Here is a 21,981-nt window from a genome sequence, read left to right as displayed (position 1 = left end):
TTTTCATTTTATTTATTCGTTTGCTTGATAATCTGTTTTAGAAATCAACGAATATTATGATAGTTATTCAAACATTCGAATAAATTCTATAACATCGATGTATTCGAATACTTGACAACAATCGAATTATTCTATAGTGTTCATAACTAATCGAATATTCGAATAGTTGGTAACAACAATCGAATTATTCGAATACTTACCAACTATCGAATTATTCGATAGTTTTTATTCGATAGTGCCCATCACTACTCAGAAGTCTGGACCATAAATGTTATATGCCGAAAGGGGATTGAAGTTTCTGAAATGATATGTTACCGAAGATTCTAGAAAATCCAAAAATACGCGATAATGAAAGATTATTACCAACAATCAAGCATCGCATAATTAAACTTTTCGGCGTTATATTAAATCATTTGGTATTTGAAGTCTGCACTAATTATTCAATATGTTTTCTAATCGGATAAATGAAGGAAGCCTCCATCACTCTAATTAAAATTTGTATCGTTCTCCTATCAAGTTTTCATCAAATTTGCATGAAGATAACTCCGTATAAAAGCTACGTAACCTTTGCATCAAGTTTTTATTATGTTTGTAAGGTTTGTGCAGAGTTAAGCCTTTAACAAGATATATCAGATCTTCATAAAAATTATATCTAGTTGTGTATCAAGGTAACTTCACGATTTTATAAAATTTTCTCATAAAAGAAAAGGTTTTATAAAAGTCCTTGCAGTTCAAAAAGAGCTAGTTTTTGAAGTCTGCGTCAAATTTTCAATATGTCTCTTGTTCATATAAATGTAGGAAGTATCCATCAAGTCTACGAATTTTGCCGGAAAAACCAACGTATCTTCGTCGACTACCTGTCGAAATGCAATCGGCCAGGTAAATGGTGGACGGTAGGTTAACGGTCGGTATACGCTCGAGCTAAGACGGATTTAAAATTGCAAGTTCAATTACTTATTTTTTTTAGAAATGAAATAAAAGTTGTTTGAAAGTATATTAAATTTATGAATTAATCATATTTTATCAAAAAATATTTATAAAGAAAAAAAGTCAATATAAGAAATGAAATTTTCTTATTAAAGATTTTGCTAGTATAGGTAACGGTTGAAAAATTTGCTTAGTGTTGTTATTGAATAATAAAAGAATTTTTTATTTATTAAGAATCAAATATTAAGTAAATTGTTCGATATGATTACCTTGAACTTCTAGGCAGTGGTACCATCTTTGTAGTGTTTCCTCTCTCACACGGCTTAACATGTGATCAATATTTTGGCAGACGTCAATAATTTTTTGTTTTAAATCCTCAATACTACCCAACGGAATTTCATATACCTTGGATTTTAAATAACCCCATAAAAAGAAATCTAAAGGTGTCAGATCTGGTGATCTTGTTGTCCATTAAAATTTTTATCAAGATAATTTCGTACCATTGGCGCATAATGTGGAGGTGCTCCGTCTTGATGAAACACTAGTTCCATTTCAAAATCGTCAGAATTCTGTTGTACAATTTGCAAAAGTCTTGAAAAAAAAACATTTACTTTCTAATGAAATTGAGTGATAACGTCACGGTATTCATGTTCATCACGCCGATGCAATTTTCCACCCAAAAAGAAAGTACATTCATCACTGAAACAAATATGTTTCAAGTATAATCGATTTCGTTCAGCCATATTTGTCATTAGCTCACAAAATTCTGTTCTTCTATATCAGGGTCATCTTCTGTTAATTCATGAAGCATTTTTATTTAAAATGGATGATATTTATTCTTCTTTAAGTATTTCCATGTCTTCCAACAACGACGCGGAAATATTTAACACATCACACGTTGATGCGATAGCAGCAGACGACATCATGGGCACATTAAATACTTCTGTTAATATCTGACGACCAGTTCTTTTGCGGTCTTCGACGCTTCCAGTTTCCAAAAACTTATTCACAAGCTCTCTTAAATATTTTCGACTAATTGGATGTTCAGGAAATCGTTCCTTAAATTGTCGCCCTGTTTCATGTAGATTTCTGTCAGCACGAGCGAATATTAAAATTGCTTCGATATTGTGCTCTAAACTCCTTCTAGCCATTTTGATCTCGCCTTTCTTTGGTTATACTTGGTCGGGTAGAATTCAAAGATAGAAATGAAGGAAAATATTTGCATGCTGCCTTAAATACAAAATTTCAAAGTACCTACAAACTTTAAAATTGTTGTTATGACAATTTTTTCTTAGAAGTTTTAAAAAGAACTTTCTTTTTATCTTTTTCTTGTATTGATTGTTTCATAAAAACATTCTAAAAGAATTGCTGATTTTAACCCTGCTTAATCCGAGCGTAGACCGACCTTTAACTGACCGTCCACCATTTATCTGGCCCATTGTATCTCGACAGGTAGTCAACGAAGATACGTTGGTTTTTCCGGCGAAATTCCGCATTTTGTTTAATTTTTATGTAAAAAACTAATAAACCGATATTTGATTGTGAGGTATCGTTGAATTCGTATTGTTTTATTCTTTCGAAAGATACCATAATATACTGGGTGTTCCATTTAAAAAAACAAAGCTGTTCCATTTTCCGGAAAAACTAAAAGTGATACCAAAATTTTCCATAAGAAAATATTTGTGCTGATAAAATATAGAAACTGACGTTTTTTTGTTCATATTGATATCTCAATCTTTTCAGAAGTTAAACAGGGGGGGGGGGTTACTTTACGCTAGCACTGTATATAGATTTCTATCATGCATCAACTTTTCAACAGCTTTTAAAAAATAATACGTACAGTAGACCTTTATCCAAAACGTTGAATATGGGCACTGCTGAAAGCTACCTCTACTTTATGGATTTCTGTTTTAACGAGCGTCAATAACTTTGCATTTGTAATTGTTGTAAATATGATATCGTCTTGACCTTACCACTTGAAATATTCGTTATCACAATTGGTAGAGGCTAAATGTTAATTTATTTTTCACCAATATATAGACCAAATATTTAATATAAAATATATAAATTAATCAGCTTGCAAATGAATGCGTAAAATGTTATTATCAAAATATAAGCATTGTGCCTATCAGGCGATGTCACAAACATTTCTGTTTAAAATTGTAGGTACATAAAAATCGCCTTTATGTTGAAAGTAAATATTTTAATTAACAACTCTTAAATTATAAATTTCAACAGCTGAGATAACACCAGAAGTTAATATATCAGTGATTATTTTATTTTAACGCTCAGTCATGTTAAGAAAATGATAATACAACAAAATATATAAATCCACGTCGATTAATTTTTTAAATTGCGTTTTAAGCATGGATCCGTTTAATTTATTATTAATTACAGTGACCGTGTTGATTCTTTATTTTAGTTTAGAGTTTCTATTGCGTGATAGAATAACTAAATATGTGGATAAAATTCCTGGACCGATTAAACTTCCTATTTTTGGAACAACATGGCCTTTGTTATTTTTGCCTAAATCTGGTAACATTTTTCAATTAAATTTTTGTATTTAAATTAACTTAAGTTTCTTCAAGTAATGTTTATTGTGTCAAAAGATGTTTTGAGAAGTTATGGTCCAATTATGAGATCGTGGTTGGGTAGAGAACCGGCTATACATTGTATAGAACCAGAAAATGTTGAAGTAATTCTTTAATTTTATTAATAAACAAATATAAATTGAATTTTTTTTTAGATTATTTTGAATAATTCTATTCAAATTACTAAAAGTAAAATGTATAAAATAGTACATCCTTGGCTTGGAGATGGTTTGCTGACTAGTGCCGGAGAGAAATGGCATAAACATCGAAAGTTTATTACACCAACTTTTCACTTTAAAATCTTGGAAAACTTTGTGGATATTTTCGTAGAAAAAAGCCAGAAATTGGTCGAAATATTAAAGGTTAAAGCTGATGGAGATATTTTTAATATATATCCGTACATTACAAGATGTACTTTAGATATTATTTGTGGTAGATAGAAAAGAAATTATTTATAAATATATTTCAAATAATTTAATTTTAGAAACTGCCATGGGTGTTAAAATTAACGCTTTAGACAATCCAGAAAATGAATACATAAAAAGCATTTACGGGTATAATTATATTATAGTATCCGTCAAAAAGTCAGCAACACTTTGTTTTTTAATAATTTATCCCGAAAATTTCGCATTCTTATGGCGTTAAGTCTGATGATAATGGATTTTCAGGAAACCGTCAAATCCAACGGTTTGGAAACAAATTATCTCGTGTACTGTGCTCTGGACATTGTCTTGTTGAAAACATTTAGGGGCTAATCTTTAATGGGATATCCGTTATAATCTGGAAAAAAATGTTTTCTAACATTTCTATATATCTTTGGGAGAGAGTATTTCGAAAAAAGGGCCAATAATTGTCACCAAACATTATTAGTTAAATTAATTGGTTCTTTTTATTGCTTATCCGACAATTTCCTCTTTAATAATGATAATTTCCTAGAAATTTCAATAATATTATCTTATAGTTTTTATATCATATCATAAACTAGAGTCTTTAAGCTCCAATTTAACATACATATCATATCAAGATTCTTAAAAGTACAGTTGATATGATTTCTTTTAAATTTCGTATTATTTTTTATTTATAATTTAGACAATTTCTTTCTTAATAATTGTTTCCTGGAAATTTTAATAACATTATCTCATAGTTTCTATATCATATCATAAACTAGAATCTTTAAGCTTCAATTTAACATACATATCATTTTAAGATTCTTAGAACTACAGTTGATACGATTTCTTCAAAATATCGAATTATTACTGATTTATAAATTTTACAATTTGTTCATTAATAACTTTTCTGGTGATTTCAATAACATTATCTTATAGTTTCTATATCATATCATAAACTAGAGCCTTTAAGCTTCAATTCAACATACTTATCATATCATGACTCTTAAAAATACAGTCGGTATGATTACTTTTAAATTTTGTATTATTTTTTATTTATAAATTAGACCATTTGTTAATAATTGTTTCCTGAAAATTTTAATAACATTATCTTTTAGTTTTTATATCATATCATAAACTAGAATCTTTAAGCTTTAATTTAACATACACATCATATCAAGATTCTTAAAAATACAGTTGATATGATTTTTTCAAAATATCGAATAATTACTGATTTATAAATTTGACAATTTCTTCATTAATAATTTTTTTCTGGCAATTTCAATAATATTATCTTATAGTTTCTATATCATATCATTAAGTAGAATCTTTAAGCTTTAATTCAACATACTTATCATATCATGATATAAAAATATAGTCGACATGATTACTTTAAATTTCGTATTATTTTTTATTAGACCATTTCTTTCTTAATAATTGTTTCCTGGAAATTTTAATAACATTATATCATAGTTTTTATATCATATCATAAACTAGAATCTTTAAGCTTCAATTTAAAATACATATCATATTAAGATTCTTAAAACTACAGTTGATATGATTTCTTCAAAATATGGAATTATTACTGACTTATAAATTTGACAATTTCTTTCTTAATAACTTTTCTGGAAATTTTAATAATATTATCTTATAGTTTCTATATCATATCATAAACTAGAGTCTTTAAGCTTCAATTCAACATATTTATCATATCATGACTCTTGACAATACAGTCGGTATGATTACTTTTAAATTTTGTATTGTTTTTTATTTATAAATTAGACCATTTCTTTGTTAATAATTGTTTCCTGAAAATTTTAATAACATTATCTTTTCGTTTTTATATCATATTATAAACTAGAATCTTTAAGCTTCAATTTAACATACATATCATATCAAGATTCTTAAAACTACAGTTGATATGATTTCTTCAAAATATTGAATTATTACTGATTTATAAATTTTACAATTTCTTCATTAATAACTTTTCTGATGATTTCAATAATATTATCTTATAGTTTCTATATCATATCATAAACTAGAGCCTTTAAGCTTCAATTCAACATACTTATCATATCATGACTCTTAACAATACCGTCGGTATGATTACTTTTAAATTTTGTATTATTTTTTATTTATCAATTAGACCATTTCTTTGTTAATAATTGTTTCCTGAAAATTTTAATAACATTATCTTTTAGTTTTTATATCATATCATAAACTAGAATCTTTTAGCTTTAATTTAACATACATATCATATCAAGATTCTTAAAAATACAGTTGATATGATTTCTTCAAAATATTGAATTATTACTGATTTATAAATTTTACAATTCCTTCATTAATAACTTTTCTGGTGATTTCAATAACATTATCTTATAGTTTCTATATCATATCATAAACTAGAGCCTTTAAGCTTCAATTCAACATACTTATCATATCAAGATTCTTAAAAATACAGTTGATATGATTTCTTCAAAATATTGAATTATTACTGATTTATAAATTTTACAATTCCTTCATTAATAACTTTTCTGGTGATTTCAATAACATTATCTTATAGTTTCTATATCATATCATAAACTAGAGCCTTTAAGCTTCAATTCAACATACTTATCATATCAAGATTCTTAAAACTACAGTTGATATGATTTCTTCAAAATATTGAATTATTACTGATTTATAAATTTTACAATTCCTTCATTAATAACTTTTCTGGTGATTTCAATAACATTATCTTATAGTTTCTATATCATATCATAAACTAGGGCCTTTAAGCTTCAATTCAACATACTTATCATATCATGACTCTTAACAATACAGTCGGTATGATTACTTTTAAATTTTGTATTATTTTTTATTTATAAATTAGACCATTTCTTTGTTAATAATTGTTTCCTGAAAATTTTAATAACATTATCTTTTAGTTTTTATATCATATCATAAACTAGAATCTTTAAGCTTTAATTTAACATACATATCATATCAAGATTCTTAAAAATACAGTTGATATGATTTCTTCAAAATATTGAATTATTACTGATTTATAAATTTTACAATTCCTTCATTAATAACTTTTCTGGTGATTTCAATAACATTATCTTATAGTTTCTATATCATATCATAAACTAGAGCCTTTAAGCTTCAATTCAACATACTTATCATATCAAGATTCTTAAAAATACAGTTGATATGATTTCTTCAAAATATTGAATTATTACTGATTTATAAATTTTACAATTCCTTCATTAATAACTTTTCTGGTGATTTCAATAACATTATCTTATAGTTTTTATATCATATCATAAACTAGAGCCTTTAAGCTTCAATTCAACATACTTATCATATCATGACTCTTAAAAATACAGTCGGTATGATTACTTTTAAATTTTGTATTATTTTTTATTTATAAATTAGACCATTTCTTTGTTAATAATTGTTTCCTGAAAATTTTAATAACATTATCTTTTAGTTTTTATATCATATCATAAACTAGAATCTTTAAGCTTTAATTTAACATACATATCATATCAAGATTTTTAAAAATACAGTTGATATGATTTTTTCAAAATATCAAATAATTACTGATTTATAAATTTGACAATTTCTTCATTAATAATTTTTTTCCGGCAATTTCAATAATATTATCTTATAGTTTCTATATCATATCATAAAGTAGAATCTTTAAGCTTCAATTCAACATATTTATCATATCATGACTCTTGACAATACAGTCGGTATGATTACTTTTAAATTTTGTATTGTTTTTTATTTATAAATTAGACCATTTCTTTGTTAATAATTGTTTCCTGGAAATTTTAATAACATTATCTCATAGTTTCTATATCATATCATAAACTAGAATCTTTAAGCTTCAATTTAACATACATATCATATTAAAATTCTTAAAACTACAGTTGATATGATTTCTTCAAAATATTGAATTATTACTGATTTATAAATTTTACAATTTCTTCATTAATAACTTTTCTGGTGATTTCAATAATATTATCTTATAGTTTCTATATCATATAATAAACTAGAGCCTTTAAGCTTCAATTCAACATACTTATCATATCATGACTCTTAACAATACAGTCGGTATGATTACTTTTAAATTTTGTATTATTTTTTATTTATAAATTAGACCATTTCTTTGTTAATAATTGTTTCCTGAAAATTTTAATAACATTATCTTTTAGTTTTTATATCATATCATAAACTAGAGACTTTAAGCTTTAATTTAACATACACATCATATCAAGATTCTTAAGAATACAATTAATATGATTTTTTCAAAATATCGAATAATTACTGATTTATAAATTTGACAATTTCTTCATTAATAATTTTTTTCTGGCAATTTCATTAATATTATCTTATAGTTTTTATATCATATCATAAAGTAGAATCTTTAAGCTTTAATTCAACATACTTATCATATCATGATATAAAAATATAGTCGACATGATTACTTTAAATTTCGTATTATTTTTTATTAGACCATTTCTTTCTTAATAATTGTTTCCTGGAAATTTCTATAATATTATCTTATAGTTTTTATATCATATCATAAACTAGAATCTTTAAGCTTCAATCCAACATACTTATCATATCATGACTTAAAAATACAGTCGGTATGATTTCTTTTAAATTTCGTAATGTTTTTTATTTATAAATTAGACCATTTCTTTCTTAATATTTGTATTCTATAAATTTTAACATCATTATCTTTTAATTTTTATATCATATCATAGACTAGAATCTTTAAGCTTTAATTTAACATACATATCATATCAACATTCTGAAAAATACAGTTGATATGATTTTTTCAGTATATCGAATTATTACTGATTTATAAATTTGACAATTTCTTTCTCAAAAATTTTTTCCTGGAAATTTCAATAACATTATCGTATAGTTTCTATATCATATCATAAACTAGAATCTTTAAGCTTCAAATTAACATACATACCACAATCCATACAATTTAACATATATTTAAATTAAACATCTGTTGACTTTTTGACGAAAACTATTGTTTACATTAATTGTATGTAAATGAAGTTAATTTTAGAATCACCAAATTAACCATGAAGAGATTAACTACGCCTTTGTTACACCCTGATTTTATATTTTATAAAACACCATTCGGGAAAGAATATAATAAATATTTAACAATACTACATAATTTCACAAAACAAGTAATTCCTAATAAATTAATATATATTATTCCAAATAATAAAATTTAATTAATACAGGTTATTCAAGATAGAAAAAAAGCATTCAAAAACGATCATTTACACTCGTTGAATACATCAATAGATGAAGACATTGGTATAAAAAAACGTCAAGCTTTCCTCGATTTATTTATTGAAATGTCCAATAAAGAAAATGCGTTTACCGATGAAGAAATAAAAGAGCAAGTTGACACATTTATGTTTGAGGTGAATCGACTTTATTTTATTTTTTTAAATTATTTAAATATTTTTCATTACAGGGACATGATACAACAACTGCAGCAATAAATTGGGCGCTCTTTTTATTGGGAAATCACCAAGATATCCAAGATAAAGTTTACGAAGAAGTCAATCAAGTGTTTCAAAATTACGAAAACTTAACTATAAATAGTTTGAACGATTTAAAACTTTTGGAAAGATGTTGTAAAGAGGCTTTAAGATTATATCCTAGCGTTCCAGCGATAGGAAGAGAATTAACTAGGGATATTGAATTAGGTTTTTTAAAAATAATGTTGTTAATAAAACACATTCTTATTAAAACTAATTTCAGGGGGATATTTAGTACCAGCTGATTGCACGGTTGCGGTTGAAATTCTATCACTTCATAGAAATCCTAAAGTATACTCAAATCCTGATAATTTCGATCCGGATCGTTTTTTACCAGAAAATACTAAAAATAGACATCCTTATGCTTACGTTCCGTTTAGTGCTGGACCAAGAAATTGCATAGGTTTAAAAGAATCATTTCGTTAAATTTTTTAGGTATTAACTTATGGTTGTTTTAGGACAAAAATTTGCAATTTACGAAGAAAAGATTATTTTGGCTTACATCTTAAAAAATTACAAAATAACTTCAACGCAAACTGAGGAAACTATAAAACCAATGGTAGAATTAATTTTGCGACCAAAAGATGGGTTATTCATTAAATTAGAACCCAGAGTGTAAATTGTTCAAGAAAAATTTATATTAAAGCGGTGTCAAAATTGGAATTTTTTTTTAGTTTTAGTAAATAAGCGTTTAATTCTTCATAATGAGACGGAACTTGCTATTGTTACTGTTAAATAAAGCTTATTTATTTTTGTATGTTTATATTATGCTAGTGTGTTGTTGTGTATAGCTGCTTTAGAAATCGTTGGTTTAGTTTTTAGGTAAAATATGCAGTGCTGGAAACAATTGGATCTTGAAAGCAATATGTTTGACCACACACATTGCTTTATGATTAGGGTGTAATCATATCTGTGGAATTGCTTGTACGAGCTGAAGATTTGGGGATACACTGAATAAAGGACAACCTCTCATTCAACAACTGCCTTTTTAATATTATAAGTAAGCTATCGTGCTGGATCGTATCGAAAGCCTACAAGATATCCAAATAATAACTCTTTGCATCGAAGGCCTCTGTTGCAGCTACCACAATTCTGTGAACTTGTTTGATTGCTCTATCTCTAATAGCATCTAGAATATTTGCCATAATTTCAATGTTTGTCAATTTTGAGATGATTCATTATAATAAATAACAACCAACCATATTGTGTAATGTATGTTCTTACAGTACATCCTTAACACAAATATGGTTTCATGATCGTTCCAAATAAAGCAGATATGATTTTTTTAATTTTTAACTTTTCTAAAATGTTGAAGTTTGACATCATCTTATTATTTGTTAATTTACAGAAGTTTTACTATAATAAACAACTACATTGTAACATATCTTCTTAAAGTAAATGCTTTTAGCTTTAATTTAATGTATAAATTATTTCATGAACGTTTTAAATCAGCAGATATGTCTTTATTTTTTGAATATTGTGAAAATGGTCGGTGTTGACATCATTTTATTATTTGACAATTTTGAAACATTTTACTATAATAAACACCTATGTTGTACCATATTCTTTTAAAGTACATACTTATGGCTTTAATTTGATACAAAAATGATTCAATATCGTTCTAAATAAAGTATATATGATTTTCTTAAATGTTGAACTTTTCTAAAATGTCAAAGTTTGACATCATCTTATTATTTGACAATGTTCAGAAGTTTACATGCTTGGAAAAAGATAACGTCCATATGATAACACTCAGTTTTCGGTCGTCTTCAGAGGCGCACGGCTAAACCTGAATGTTAAATTGTCAGATTAAAAGGGTAGGGACTAGGGGCCAATTTGAAGATATTTTCTTAATAATGTTTTCACCATAACTTAATAATCATCATATACTACGCTTAAATTCAAACTGCGAATATTTCGGGGTTACTTCAACAATGCATAATTAGCAAAAATAATAAAATCTTTGTAATATGGCAGTTACGTCTATTTAAAAATTTGTTAAAACGTTCAAAAACTGGTGTTTATTTACTGAGAACCTCTCATACCAAGTACAGTAGAATCTAACAGGACTGCTACATCCATTATTGTTTTGTAGCCCACTACGGATTGGTTGCCCGCACTCTACGTCACACTATTTGCCACGCCCAGTTAACTGTCATTGAATTCTATGCGTTCTCTGTGTGTTTTTAGAGGTTATATGATAGACATTTGGCATGGCATAAATTTATTTGATGTGGCAAATGATGTGCCGTAGTATACGGGCACGTTGTCACTACAATGGATTTAGTACTGTTAGAACAGTTAGAACAGTTCTGTTAGATTCTATTGTCCTTGGCTAATAGTTGTGGGCTGATACCAAGGACAGTAGAATCTAACAGGACTGCTACATCCATTGTTGTGACAACCTGCCCGCAAACTACGTCATACCATTTTCCACGCCCAGCTGTTGTTATGGTCTATGTTTGCTGTGTATTATTAGAGGTTATATCCTAGACGTATTCATTATATTTTTGAAGTTTTATGTTTTTAGACGTATTAATGTCTATCATATAACCTCTAAAAACACAGACAGTTACCAGGCGTGGCAAATAGTGTGACGTAGAGTGCGGGCAACCAACCCGTAGTGGACTACAAAAATACAATGGATGTAGCAGTCCTGTTAGATTCTACTGTCCTTGGGCTGATACCATGTTTTTATTGCTGCCAATCCAGTTGATTTGGTTACTTAGCAGCACACATGTCATTTAACACTTTAATAAACAATTTCATTTAACGTCAAATTTAGAACTATTACAATTCAAAAAGTACAATGGCAGCTGAAGAAAACACTGTACACGCAAGACGTATGCATTTGGAACGACTTCCAAATCAACAGATGCTGTCTGAAAACACTTTTCTTCGGTTAGTTCAGCGGGGAAGAGAGACAGAAAATTTGCAACCTAAGAAAGGTCTTGGTGACGGTAGACTAAACAAACATGGAGTGAATGTAGAAGAAGAAATTCTAGAAATTGTTTATGCAGATCCAAGTCAAGATTCTCACCAACTCGAAGTTTCCCAGAACATTGTTTAGCGTACATTGGAAAGTAATGGTTTATACACCTTTTACAAAAGATGCAAGGACTGACTCCTGCTGATTATCCTTTGCGGCTGCAATTTCGGCTATTAAATCGTACCAACAGAGAAACAGATTTTGCGAACAGTATACTGGTAACGGATGAATGGTGTTTTACCAGAAATGGTGTTCTAAATTTACACAATTACCATGTGTGCTCGGACAAAAATCCACATGTTATTCGTCAGGATTACAACAAATTACGAATTATCTAAAATAACAAAACTATTGAAACAATAAATTGTCTGGTTATATAGCTCTTTCAAAAATGAGGGTCGCGTTGACGAGTATTTATATCACTCTGTATAAGGTAGATATGATTTTTTTTTATTTTTTGCATTTTGCAAAAATGGTCAATTTTGACATCATATCATTATTTGTCAATATTGAGACATTTTATTATAATAATCACCGAGCAGGCGCGCCCGATTTTATAACTAGAGCGGGCGCGTGTCATAAATTTTATGACATCAGGTCCGTATTAATAAGTATTACGTTATTTTTAATAAAACAGTTAAAACACACATTTTGCTAGAGTAAAAATATTTAATTTATATTAAACAATTGTTAAAAACATAAAATGAAATCGATTAATTTTTCAAATCTAACAACATTTACAAACTACATACTGGGAATTTCATATAAGTCACAATATATGAATGCAGCAACCATAGTTACGAAACTACTATGCACTTGGACTGTCCCACATAAAATGCAACATAGCTTAATAGTACAGGCATTGGGTAGCTTTGCTGGGAAAAAGGTGACGTCCTTATGATAATCTTGACCTTTCGTCCGTCTTAAGATACGCACGGCTAAACCAGAATGTTTCTAATTACAGTCTAGTGTTAGTTCCACTTTTCGTTCAAAAAGAATATCCCACAATCAAACGCTGAATAACAATTAAAACTAGGATTAATACTAGACCTAGAACTAGAAAGTTTCGGGTAAACCCGAATAATTCTAATTCTAGGTCTAGTGTTAGTTCTAGTTTTAGTTCAATTAGAATATGCAACATGGTAATATCTTATGTTAACTAGCGCTACCTACCACTGTTACTAGAATTAACATTAGACCTAGAACTAGAAACATTCAGGTTTAGTCGTCTTAAGCCTTTGAATATATTGAGTATTTCCATAAACTCACGTTTCCAGAAACGGAAAAGATTGAAATATTGAAAAGATGAAAATAATTCCGATTCCGACAAAATTGTCATTACGGACCTGTATTTTTGAAAAATGAGCAAACGCAAATGTGAATCCGAAACCTTCATGTATGACTCAAAACCTGTTTATAATGTATTTATATTCCTTAATATATCCCATAATATATGCATATACGGCCTTATAAATCATCAATTAATGTGCAAATTTTTTGTCTTTTATAACTTTTTTTGTCATAAATCATCATGTTCTAAATACTTAGTTACATGAATACCTTAGCGTTAAATCCTTTCAAATGCATACTATAAGGAGATATACAGATTGGTCCATTTAACGTGAGACGAGCGATTATGTCGAAAACGGTTCATTTTACATAATAATTTTTTTATTCAAATAGTTTTAAATATTGTTTATTTATAAAAAATGATTAAACTATACTATTAATCAACAATAAGTATAAAATTTATAATAAATGTTCAAATATTTCCCCACCCACTTCAATACATTTGTTAACCCTTCTACTAAAACTTTCTTTACACCTTAAAAGGTTTTCTTGGGTACTATTTCTGCATGCATTTCTTATCCGCTCTTTCATGTTTTCTGGCGTAGTCAGTATTTCGCGATAAACATTATCCTTAAGGACGTCCCACAAAAAAAAATCAAGAGGTGTTAAATTAGGTGATCTGGCAGGCCAGGAAGTTGGATCTCCCCTTCTAATCCATCGCCCAGCATAATCCCGATCTAAAGCTTCACGTTTGCAGCCATATATTTTGTCTTCCTTCCCTGCTCAAATTTACAAGTAACGTTGGTAGGACGTCATCTAAAAAATTTCGGTACTTCTTCCCATTCAGCACACCATCAATAAAGTATGGACCGATCAATTTATCACCAATTATGCCACACCAAACATTAACCGACCAAGGTCGTTGATGTTCTACTTTTGTTACCAAAGAAATTGACGTCCAACCGCATTCGTTCTTGTGCCCATTGACAAAATATTATTCAAAATCACCTCCATAAAGCTGTTGATGCAATGAAATGTGGTATGGGTGATACTTGTTGCGCTTTAATATTCTTAAAATGCTGACCTTCGATATTCCGGCGTCAATTGCAAGTTATCGAGTGCTAATACGCTAGCTAATACCACAATTTCCTTTTCTTTTGTAGTTACAGTTGCTCGCCGAGTTCTTTTTCTTGATTTCATATTTCCAGTGTTAGTGAAGTCATTCACAACTCTGTAAAAGGTACTTCTCGAAGGCGTTTTTCGATCAGGAAAACGTTCTCGATACAAAGCTATACTATCAGTAACTTTTCTGCCACTTTCTCCATAAATAAAAATCATTTCGACTTTTTCTGCCACACTTAGAGTATCCATGACTTAATGACTTAGTTTAAACACTTTACCTTAATGTAAAACGATGGAATGAATTCAGAATATGTTGCCAAGCAGTCTTTATGCAAATTTAGCTTTACTCGTTACATTTTAAACCAATTAAGTCTCTGAAAGCGATATTCTGAAAATGTCGACATAAGCAGTTCCACGAACTCTTGTTTTTTATGCGTTATTGTATTATCAAATTGATAAAGGTGGAAAAATGTCGAAACCTTTTAGACCTCTTTCCAAAGGTATTTCCGATGAGCCAGGTCACCCGATGTACCTCTTCTGGATTCTTTTTGTTGAGCATTCTTAAACAGTATTCTAAGAATTAAGAACTAAAAACAATGTATCGAAGCGGGTAGGAAAATGTTTAAAAATTCATAAATCTTTTTGTTAAACTAAAATTAGAACTAAAACTAGAAACTTTCGGGTTTTGCCGTGCGTCTTTTAATAAAAGGTTTGACGTTTCGGATGCCATGTTGCAACCTTCTTCAGAAACTGGTTCGAAGTGACGAGATCAAAAATCGGTGACTATATATAAGTCGGAAAAAACTAAGGAGGAAATCATCTGCGAAGTGGAAGCAGCTGTTCGAGGGATGCCTGGACTGAAAGCCGAAGAGATCCGACAAGAAGTTGCGAGAGTATTGAAGTGAGCAAAACCACCAAAATCCAAGTTGACGGTTGGTGAAAAGAAGGCACTCCGATCTATAAAAGAAAAATCAGAAATCGTCGTGTTACCAGCATACAAGGGGAATGCCACCGCACCGTTGTTATGGACAGGAAAGAATACGACGACAAAATGATGAACCTACTGGACCCAGCCATCTACAGGAAGATCAAGAAGGACCCCACAGACAAAATCGTAAGGAAAATGAAGGAACTGATAAAATCCACAGGAATTCCAGCAGAACAGCAGAAAGGTTTGTTTGTGCAGGCGCCGGTACCACCAAGAATCTACGGACTACCGAAGATTCACAAACCAGACGTACCCCTCCGCCCTATCGTGAGCGCCATCAACTCCCCAACATACCAGCTGGCCAAACATCTTGCAAAGATTCTGTCTCCCTTTACAGGTAACACGGAATCGTATGTCAGGGATTCTACACATTTTGTGGAATCGGTAAAAGGTGTAAAGCTGGATGCTGGTGATATCTTGGTAAGTTTCGATATGGAATCCCTTTTACTAGGGTACCAGTTAAGGATGCTGTAGAGGGTCTTCGCCGAAAACTCATTCCGGAGGGTTTACCAGAATACGTGCCAGATCTGGTGGAGTAGTGCTTATCGTCGACGTATTTCAGCTGGAAAGGAGAATTTTACGAGCAGTTCGAAGGGGCAGCCATGGGATCTCCACTTTCGCCAGTTATAGCTAATTTCTACATGGAATTATTCGAAGAGGACGCTTTGAAGAAGAGCCAGTGGAAACCAAAACTATGGCTCCGATATGTGGATGACACGTTTGTGATATGGCAACATGGTCAAAAACGACTCCAAGAGTCCTTGGATCACTTGAACTCTCAACATCCTATGATTAAGTTCACCATGGAAACAGAAACTGCCAAAAAACTACCTTTCCTAGATGTGTTGGTCACCAGGACGACAAATGGAGATATAGAACTTGGTGTATACCGAAAGAAGACCCATACCAACAGGTATTTACAGGCATGTTCACATCATCATCCCCAACAGAAGAGGTCCGTGATCCGTACATTATTTCAGCGAGCAGCGAGACTATGTGAAGGAGAGAACTTGAAGAAGGAGCAACACTTTCTACGAGGCGTGCTGCAGAAGAATGGATATACTTCGGGGGACATCAACCAGTCCATCAAGCAGCGAAAGCAGAAAGAGGACACGGTAAGTACAAAACCACTTGGATTTATCTGTCTTCCCTATGTTTCAGGTGTAACGGAACGAATTGCTAGACACCTCAAGAAGAACGACATCGCAGTGCGGTACGGGACGGTCAGCAAAATTCGGAACACACTCCCGATAGCCAAGGACAAACTAACTCCATTAAAAGGAGCGGGAGTCTATCGACTATCGTATAGTTGTGGGAAGGTTTATGTTGGCCAAACTGGACGCAACGTCGAGTGCCACATCAAGGAGCATGGGGACAACAGATACTACCAAAGACTGACAAGAGAAGCCATAGAGATCCACCGACATAAAAATAACGTCAACAGAGAGGATGGCTGGGAGCTTAGCAGAACATGGAAGATGGTGGTGAACACGAAGACCTCTTCCCGCCTCACACCAGGACGCGACGCAATTAGTTATTAATTAGCTTGTAATTAGCGTCAACTGATTATTAATTAGTTTTTCCGACTTATATATAGTTACCGATTTTTTATCTCGTCACTTCGAACCAGTTTCTGAAGAAGGTTGCAACATGGCATCCGAAACGTCAAACCTTTTATTAAAAGACGCACGGCAAAACCCGAAAGTTTCAAGTGTTAGTTCTAGTTTTAGTTCTAATTTTAGTTTAATTCACACCGGCTGTGAAAGCCTTCGTACTTATATCTTATTTGTTCTTGCTATATTATAAACGTTAGTTAATTCTTTCTGAAGAAGTTACAATTTTTTTCAAAAAGTGTTTTGCCGTTTTTACAGTAACATTTTTTTATTTAATTACTTTACTTGTATCCACAGCTTCAGATTTTACAATAAAATGCCATTTAAAAAATTGGTCGTGACCTTCATATAACCTTGAATGTCAAGGTCAAAAAATGTTATCGTTATATGGTTTTCCCCTCCGCACAGAACAACTTTCATTTGTAACCGATTCATTTTACATAAAAATGAACCGTTTTCGAGATAATCGCTTGTCTCACGTTAAATGGACCTGTATTATAAAAACGAAAATGATCATAAATTTTATGGCAGCGCGCCCGCTCGAAGGTTGATATACATGCTTTTAGCTGTAATTAACACAAAAATCATTTCAAGATCGTTCGTAATAAAGCAGATATGATTTTTTTATTTTCGATTTTTTTCTAAAATATTTGACACAATTTTATTGTTGTTCATTATGTGACAATTTACATCGTTATAAAAATATAAACAACTAAAACAGTAGACTAAATTTTTTCTTTATTGATTGATAATAGTGTTATTTCATATACAATACGTAAAATCCATGATTTTTTATACAAATTAAGGGCGTAATTCAGAAAAAAAAACCTTAAGAGTAAATTCATAAATAAAACGATAACGTAACAGAAAGTGAAAAGAAGGAGAGAATAATAATAATACACATCATGATGCGAATAAATTAAAATACATATACATACATAACGAGGTACGAAAATAAGAAAAAAAAAATACTATGTGTGTTTGTGTATACAACATCCTCGATTTATTGTTTATTTAAACAATTTTATTTGAACGTTTATTTTTTTGTCGGGCAAGAATATTTACAAATACGATTAAAATAATCAGTTTTTTTTTAAGGTGATACAATCAATATTATTATATTATTAGCACTTCACCATTGGCCTGAATATGATTATTGATTAAAAAAAAATTCAAACTGAGGGGAAAAATTACAAAACAAAAAATTATATTACAATAAAGGTGACTAAAAGTAGCACTTTTGGTGGTTGGGCATCGTTTTGTAGGTTTATTTTCGGATCTTCTTTTTTTAAAACAATCTGCAGGCACTTTTTAGCACATTCTTTCGTTTTTTGTGTTTATTAGGTCGCAGGATAATCGTGCCATTTTGATTTTTTGATGGGTGACTAGTATTAAAGGCACCTAAAAATAAAGATTAATATAATTATTTTAATTACTAAAAGTAATAAATCTTGTAGCTGTCTTAATGAATTACCATTTATCTATACAATGATCCTCATTAAAATGAGGTGAAGTTTTTTGGCAAAGATACATTAGAAACGTAAATATTCCCACGTATTTAGTTTTTGGCGAAAATAAACTTGATTTTTTTTTCGTTGCGAAAGGTTACTTTATGACGCAAAATTTTAATCAAATGAATCACTTTTTATAATCAAAACAATTTTTTTTACTTACTAATCGTAACTGGATGATGTCCATTGGGAGCAACAAAATAATCATCGCGAGGTTCTCGCATTTCCTGAAGGCATCTTGCGGCTAAATGCCTAAAAACGGCAGCTACATTTACGTCTTCTTTTACGGAGGTTCTGATCAATTTGCAGCCCAATGCCCTGGCTAATAAATCAACTTCTTCACTGAAAACATGTTAAACAAAAAATTAAAATACACTAACTAAATAGAAAGCGGTATATCATTTAAATCTTTTGCTTAGAGTCGCGCTAATTCCGTGTTTTAAAAGCAAACACGAAGGCTATTAATTAACCGGTAGGACATCAAAAGGATTTTAGTTAAGCCCACATGAATAAATTAGCGTACGCGGGGTAATAAACCTTTACTTTACTTTACTTTACACCATAAGCACGTTAATTAATAATGAATAATAACCTTTGGAAAGTGTTTAAAGAAGATTTCTTTTAAGCAAATAAAGATGTTTGGAAATTTAATTTAACCCAAAATATACAATAAACATAAAAGTAAAGGCGATTCATTATTTTATAACTTAGAGTGCAATAAAGTTTTCTTTGGCAAGAAATGCATCAACAAACGCTTTAAAACTTCGCGAGAGCAAGTGCAAAGAATACATTCAAGCGACAGATTACAAGATTTTTAAGGACGCAATAACATTGTGGTTTGTGAAATCGGATTTTATTTTTGCACAATTGCTGCTATCAAAACACTTATTTTAACGTGTTAAATATGTGTTTCAATTGTAATATAAAGAACTTGCGCATCCTTTGCCAAAAATATTAAGTACTTAGAACAAAGTTTTGTTCTCGCGTTGTATCTTTAAACGGAAATCGTTGCTTCGAACGAGAAGGCTGCATTTACGGTGACGTGTCCGAGTTAATTTTAGTAAGATTCTTGTGACGGTGTTGTTTAAAAATAGAATCCGAAACTCTGGAAATAGATTCTAAACATTGTTTGCTTTAACTTAGTTCCTGGATTTATTTAAAAAAATAATTTTTATTTAGTTCGTTTCCTATACAAGGTGTCTCAGCGAGACCGGTCATTAGACATCATTAGACCGGTTTCTGTGGTTCTGGCCAAAATAAAAAATTGAGAATTCAGACTTAAGTATTATCAATTACTACTGTTGATATCCATGTTGCAAGTTTCGTTTAAATATTAAAATAATAAACAAATAAATTTAATATAACTTCTTATCTTGCAAAATTCAATTTATTTTAACGGAACCGGTTTCGACTAGTTTTACTTAGTCATCTTCAGCCGAATCTACAATTATATTTTAATTACAATTTAATAATTAAAAGTTAAAATTCTTATAGAACTTACGGTCAATAAAAAAATAAAATCAACATCACAAAGAGCAGACATATAAATAACATTTTAAAAAATGTGAAATTACACTTTAAAATATAATATATAAATAAATAAACTGTAAAAAGACAAAACACAGTAAAAATAAAAACTACATCATGTTAAATGATCAATTGGATATAAAGTTTACACCGCTTTTTCAATGTCTAAGAAATATTTGATTTTATTTTCGAAATCGCCGCATTTTCATTTGGTTTACCTGTTTCTATCTTGGCATGTGTTTTTTCATACAAGTTTTAAAGGTCTACCATTTTAGTGTTATTTTGTACATCGTTTGTGTAAGAACTTATGTGGTTTTGTCTTTTTACAGTTTATTTATTTATATATTATATTTTAAAGTGTAATTTCACATTTTTTAAAATGTTATTTATATGTCTGCTCTTTGTGATGTTGATTTTATTTTTTTATTGACCGTAAGTTCTATAAGAATTTTAACTTTTAATTATTAAATTGTAATTAAAATATAATTGTAGATTCGGCTGAAGATGACTAAGTAAAACTAGTCGAAACCGGTTCCGTTAAAATAAATTGAATTTTGCAAGATAAGAAGTTATATTAAATTTATTTGTTTATTATTTTAATATTATCAATTACGTTCTCTTCGTCTAAAATATTTTCAGATTTCTAGCACTTCCGGTTATACCGGAAGTCGCCACCTACTTTATTTTTTTAAATGGAACACCCTGTATATTTTTACATATTTGGATTTGTCTGTTTTCAAGGTTTATAAATAACTTTACTTTTTGCAATTTGATTCGGCCGTTCTCGAGTTATTCGATTTTTTCTAGAAAAATCTGCTCCAGCGGACATTTGTTCAAAAAATCATAGAACACTCGATTTTTGGGATATCAATTTAGGATTCAGAATATGCTTAAACAACATGATGGAGTATGTTTTGGTGCCAAGAACGGCTGTCTAGATCGTTTGGTCACTTTACTATGACACGTTAACTTTTCGAAATTTGGAACTACCATAACTTAATTTTTTTAAATGGCACCCCCCATATTTTATTACTTAGTCGTCTTCGGCGTCTCATTTTACATCTTTTATACTCTATATGTCCTATGCCTAACATTAATAGTTTGAGAAATAATTAGGGTTTTTTGAAAAATGCTCACATATATCGATATTAACCTAGTGTGCCATGGAAAGCAAATGTTTAATGACTTATTGACAAACGTTAAAGTCTGATTTACGTTGTTTGATGCTTGTGAGTCTGAAACCAGATAAAATGGATATTAATAACGTAAATAATGTTTATACAAATAAAGAAATCTATAATTTATTTTTTGTGCACGAAAAGTGCGACAAAGTTCTTAGTAGAACTTGCAGAATGTTTAATGAAAATTCATTAAAACAACTCATTCAGAAGGCTTATTTTTCATGGCACACTAGGCTAAATATCCATATGATATGTGTGCATTTTTCAAAAAACCCTAATTATCTCCTAA

At 29.9% G+C, this 21,981-nt stretch overlaps 1 protein-coding gene across 1 annotated transcript; it reads left to right on the top strand.

Moving 5' to 3' along the window:
* Positions 1 to 3,171: 3,171 nt before the first annotated feature.
* LOC111421657 (cytochrome P450 4C1-like) lies at positions 3,172 to 10,819 on the top strand. Its single transcript, XM_023054832.2, has 9 exons — positions 3,172 to 3,462; positions 3,516 to 3,622; positions 3,674 to 3,950; positions 4,003 to 4,072; positions 8,982 to 9,108; positions 9,166 to 9,351; positions 9,405 to 9,639; positions 9,695 to 9,874; positions 9,930 to 10,819. The coding sequence occupies exons 1-9, from the start codon at positions 3,294 to 3,296 to the stop codon at positions 10,088 to 10,090; spliced, it is 1,512 nt and encodes a 503-aa protein (XP_022910600.2). The 5' UTR covers positions 3,172 to 3,293; the 3' UTR covers positions 10,091 to 10,819.
* The last annotated feature ends 11,162 nt before the right edge of the window (positions 10,820 to 21,981 follow it).

This window comes from Onthophagus taurus, chromosome 7 (genome assembly GCF_036711975.1).
Source record: "Onthophagus taurus isolate NC chromosome 7, IU_Otau_3.0, whole genome shotgun sequence".
NCBI lineage: Eukaryota > Metazoa > Arthropoda > Insecta > Coleoptera > Scarabaeidae > Onthophagus > Onthophagus taurus.
The sequence above is the reverse complement of the archived record's forward strand: the minus strand, read 5'-3'. Positions and strand labels throughout refer to the sequence as shown.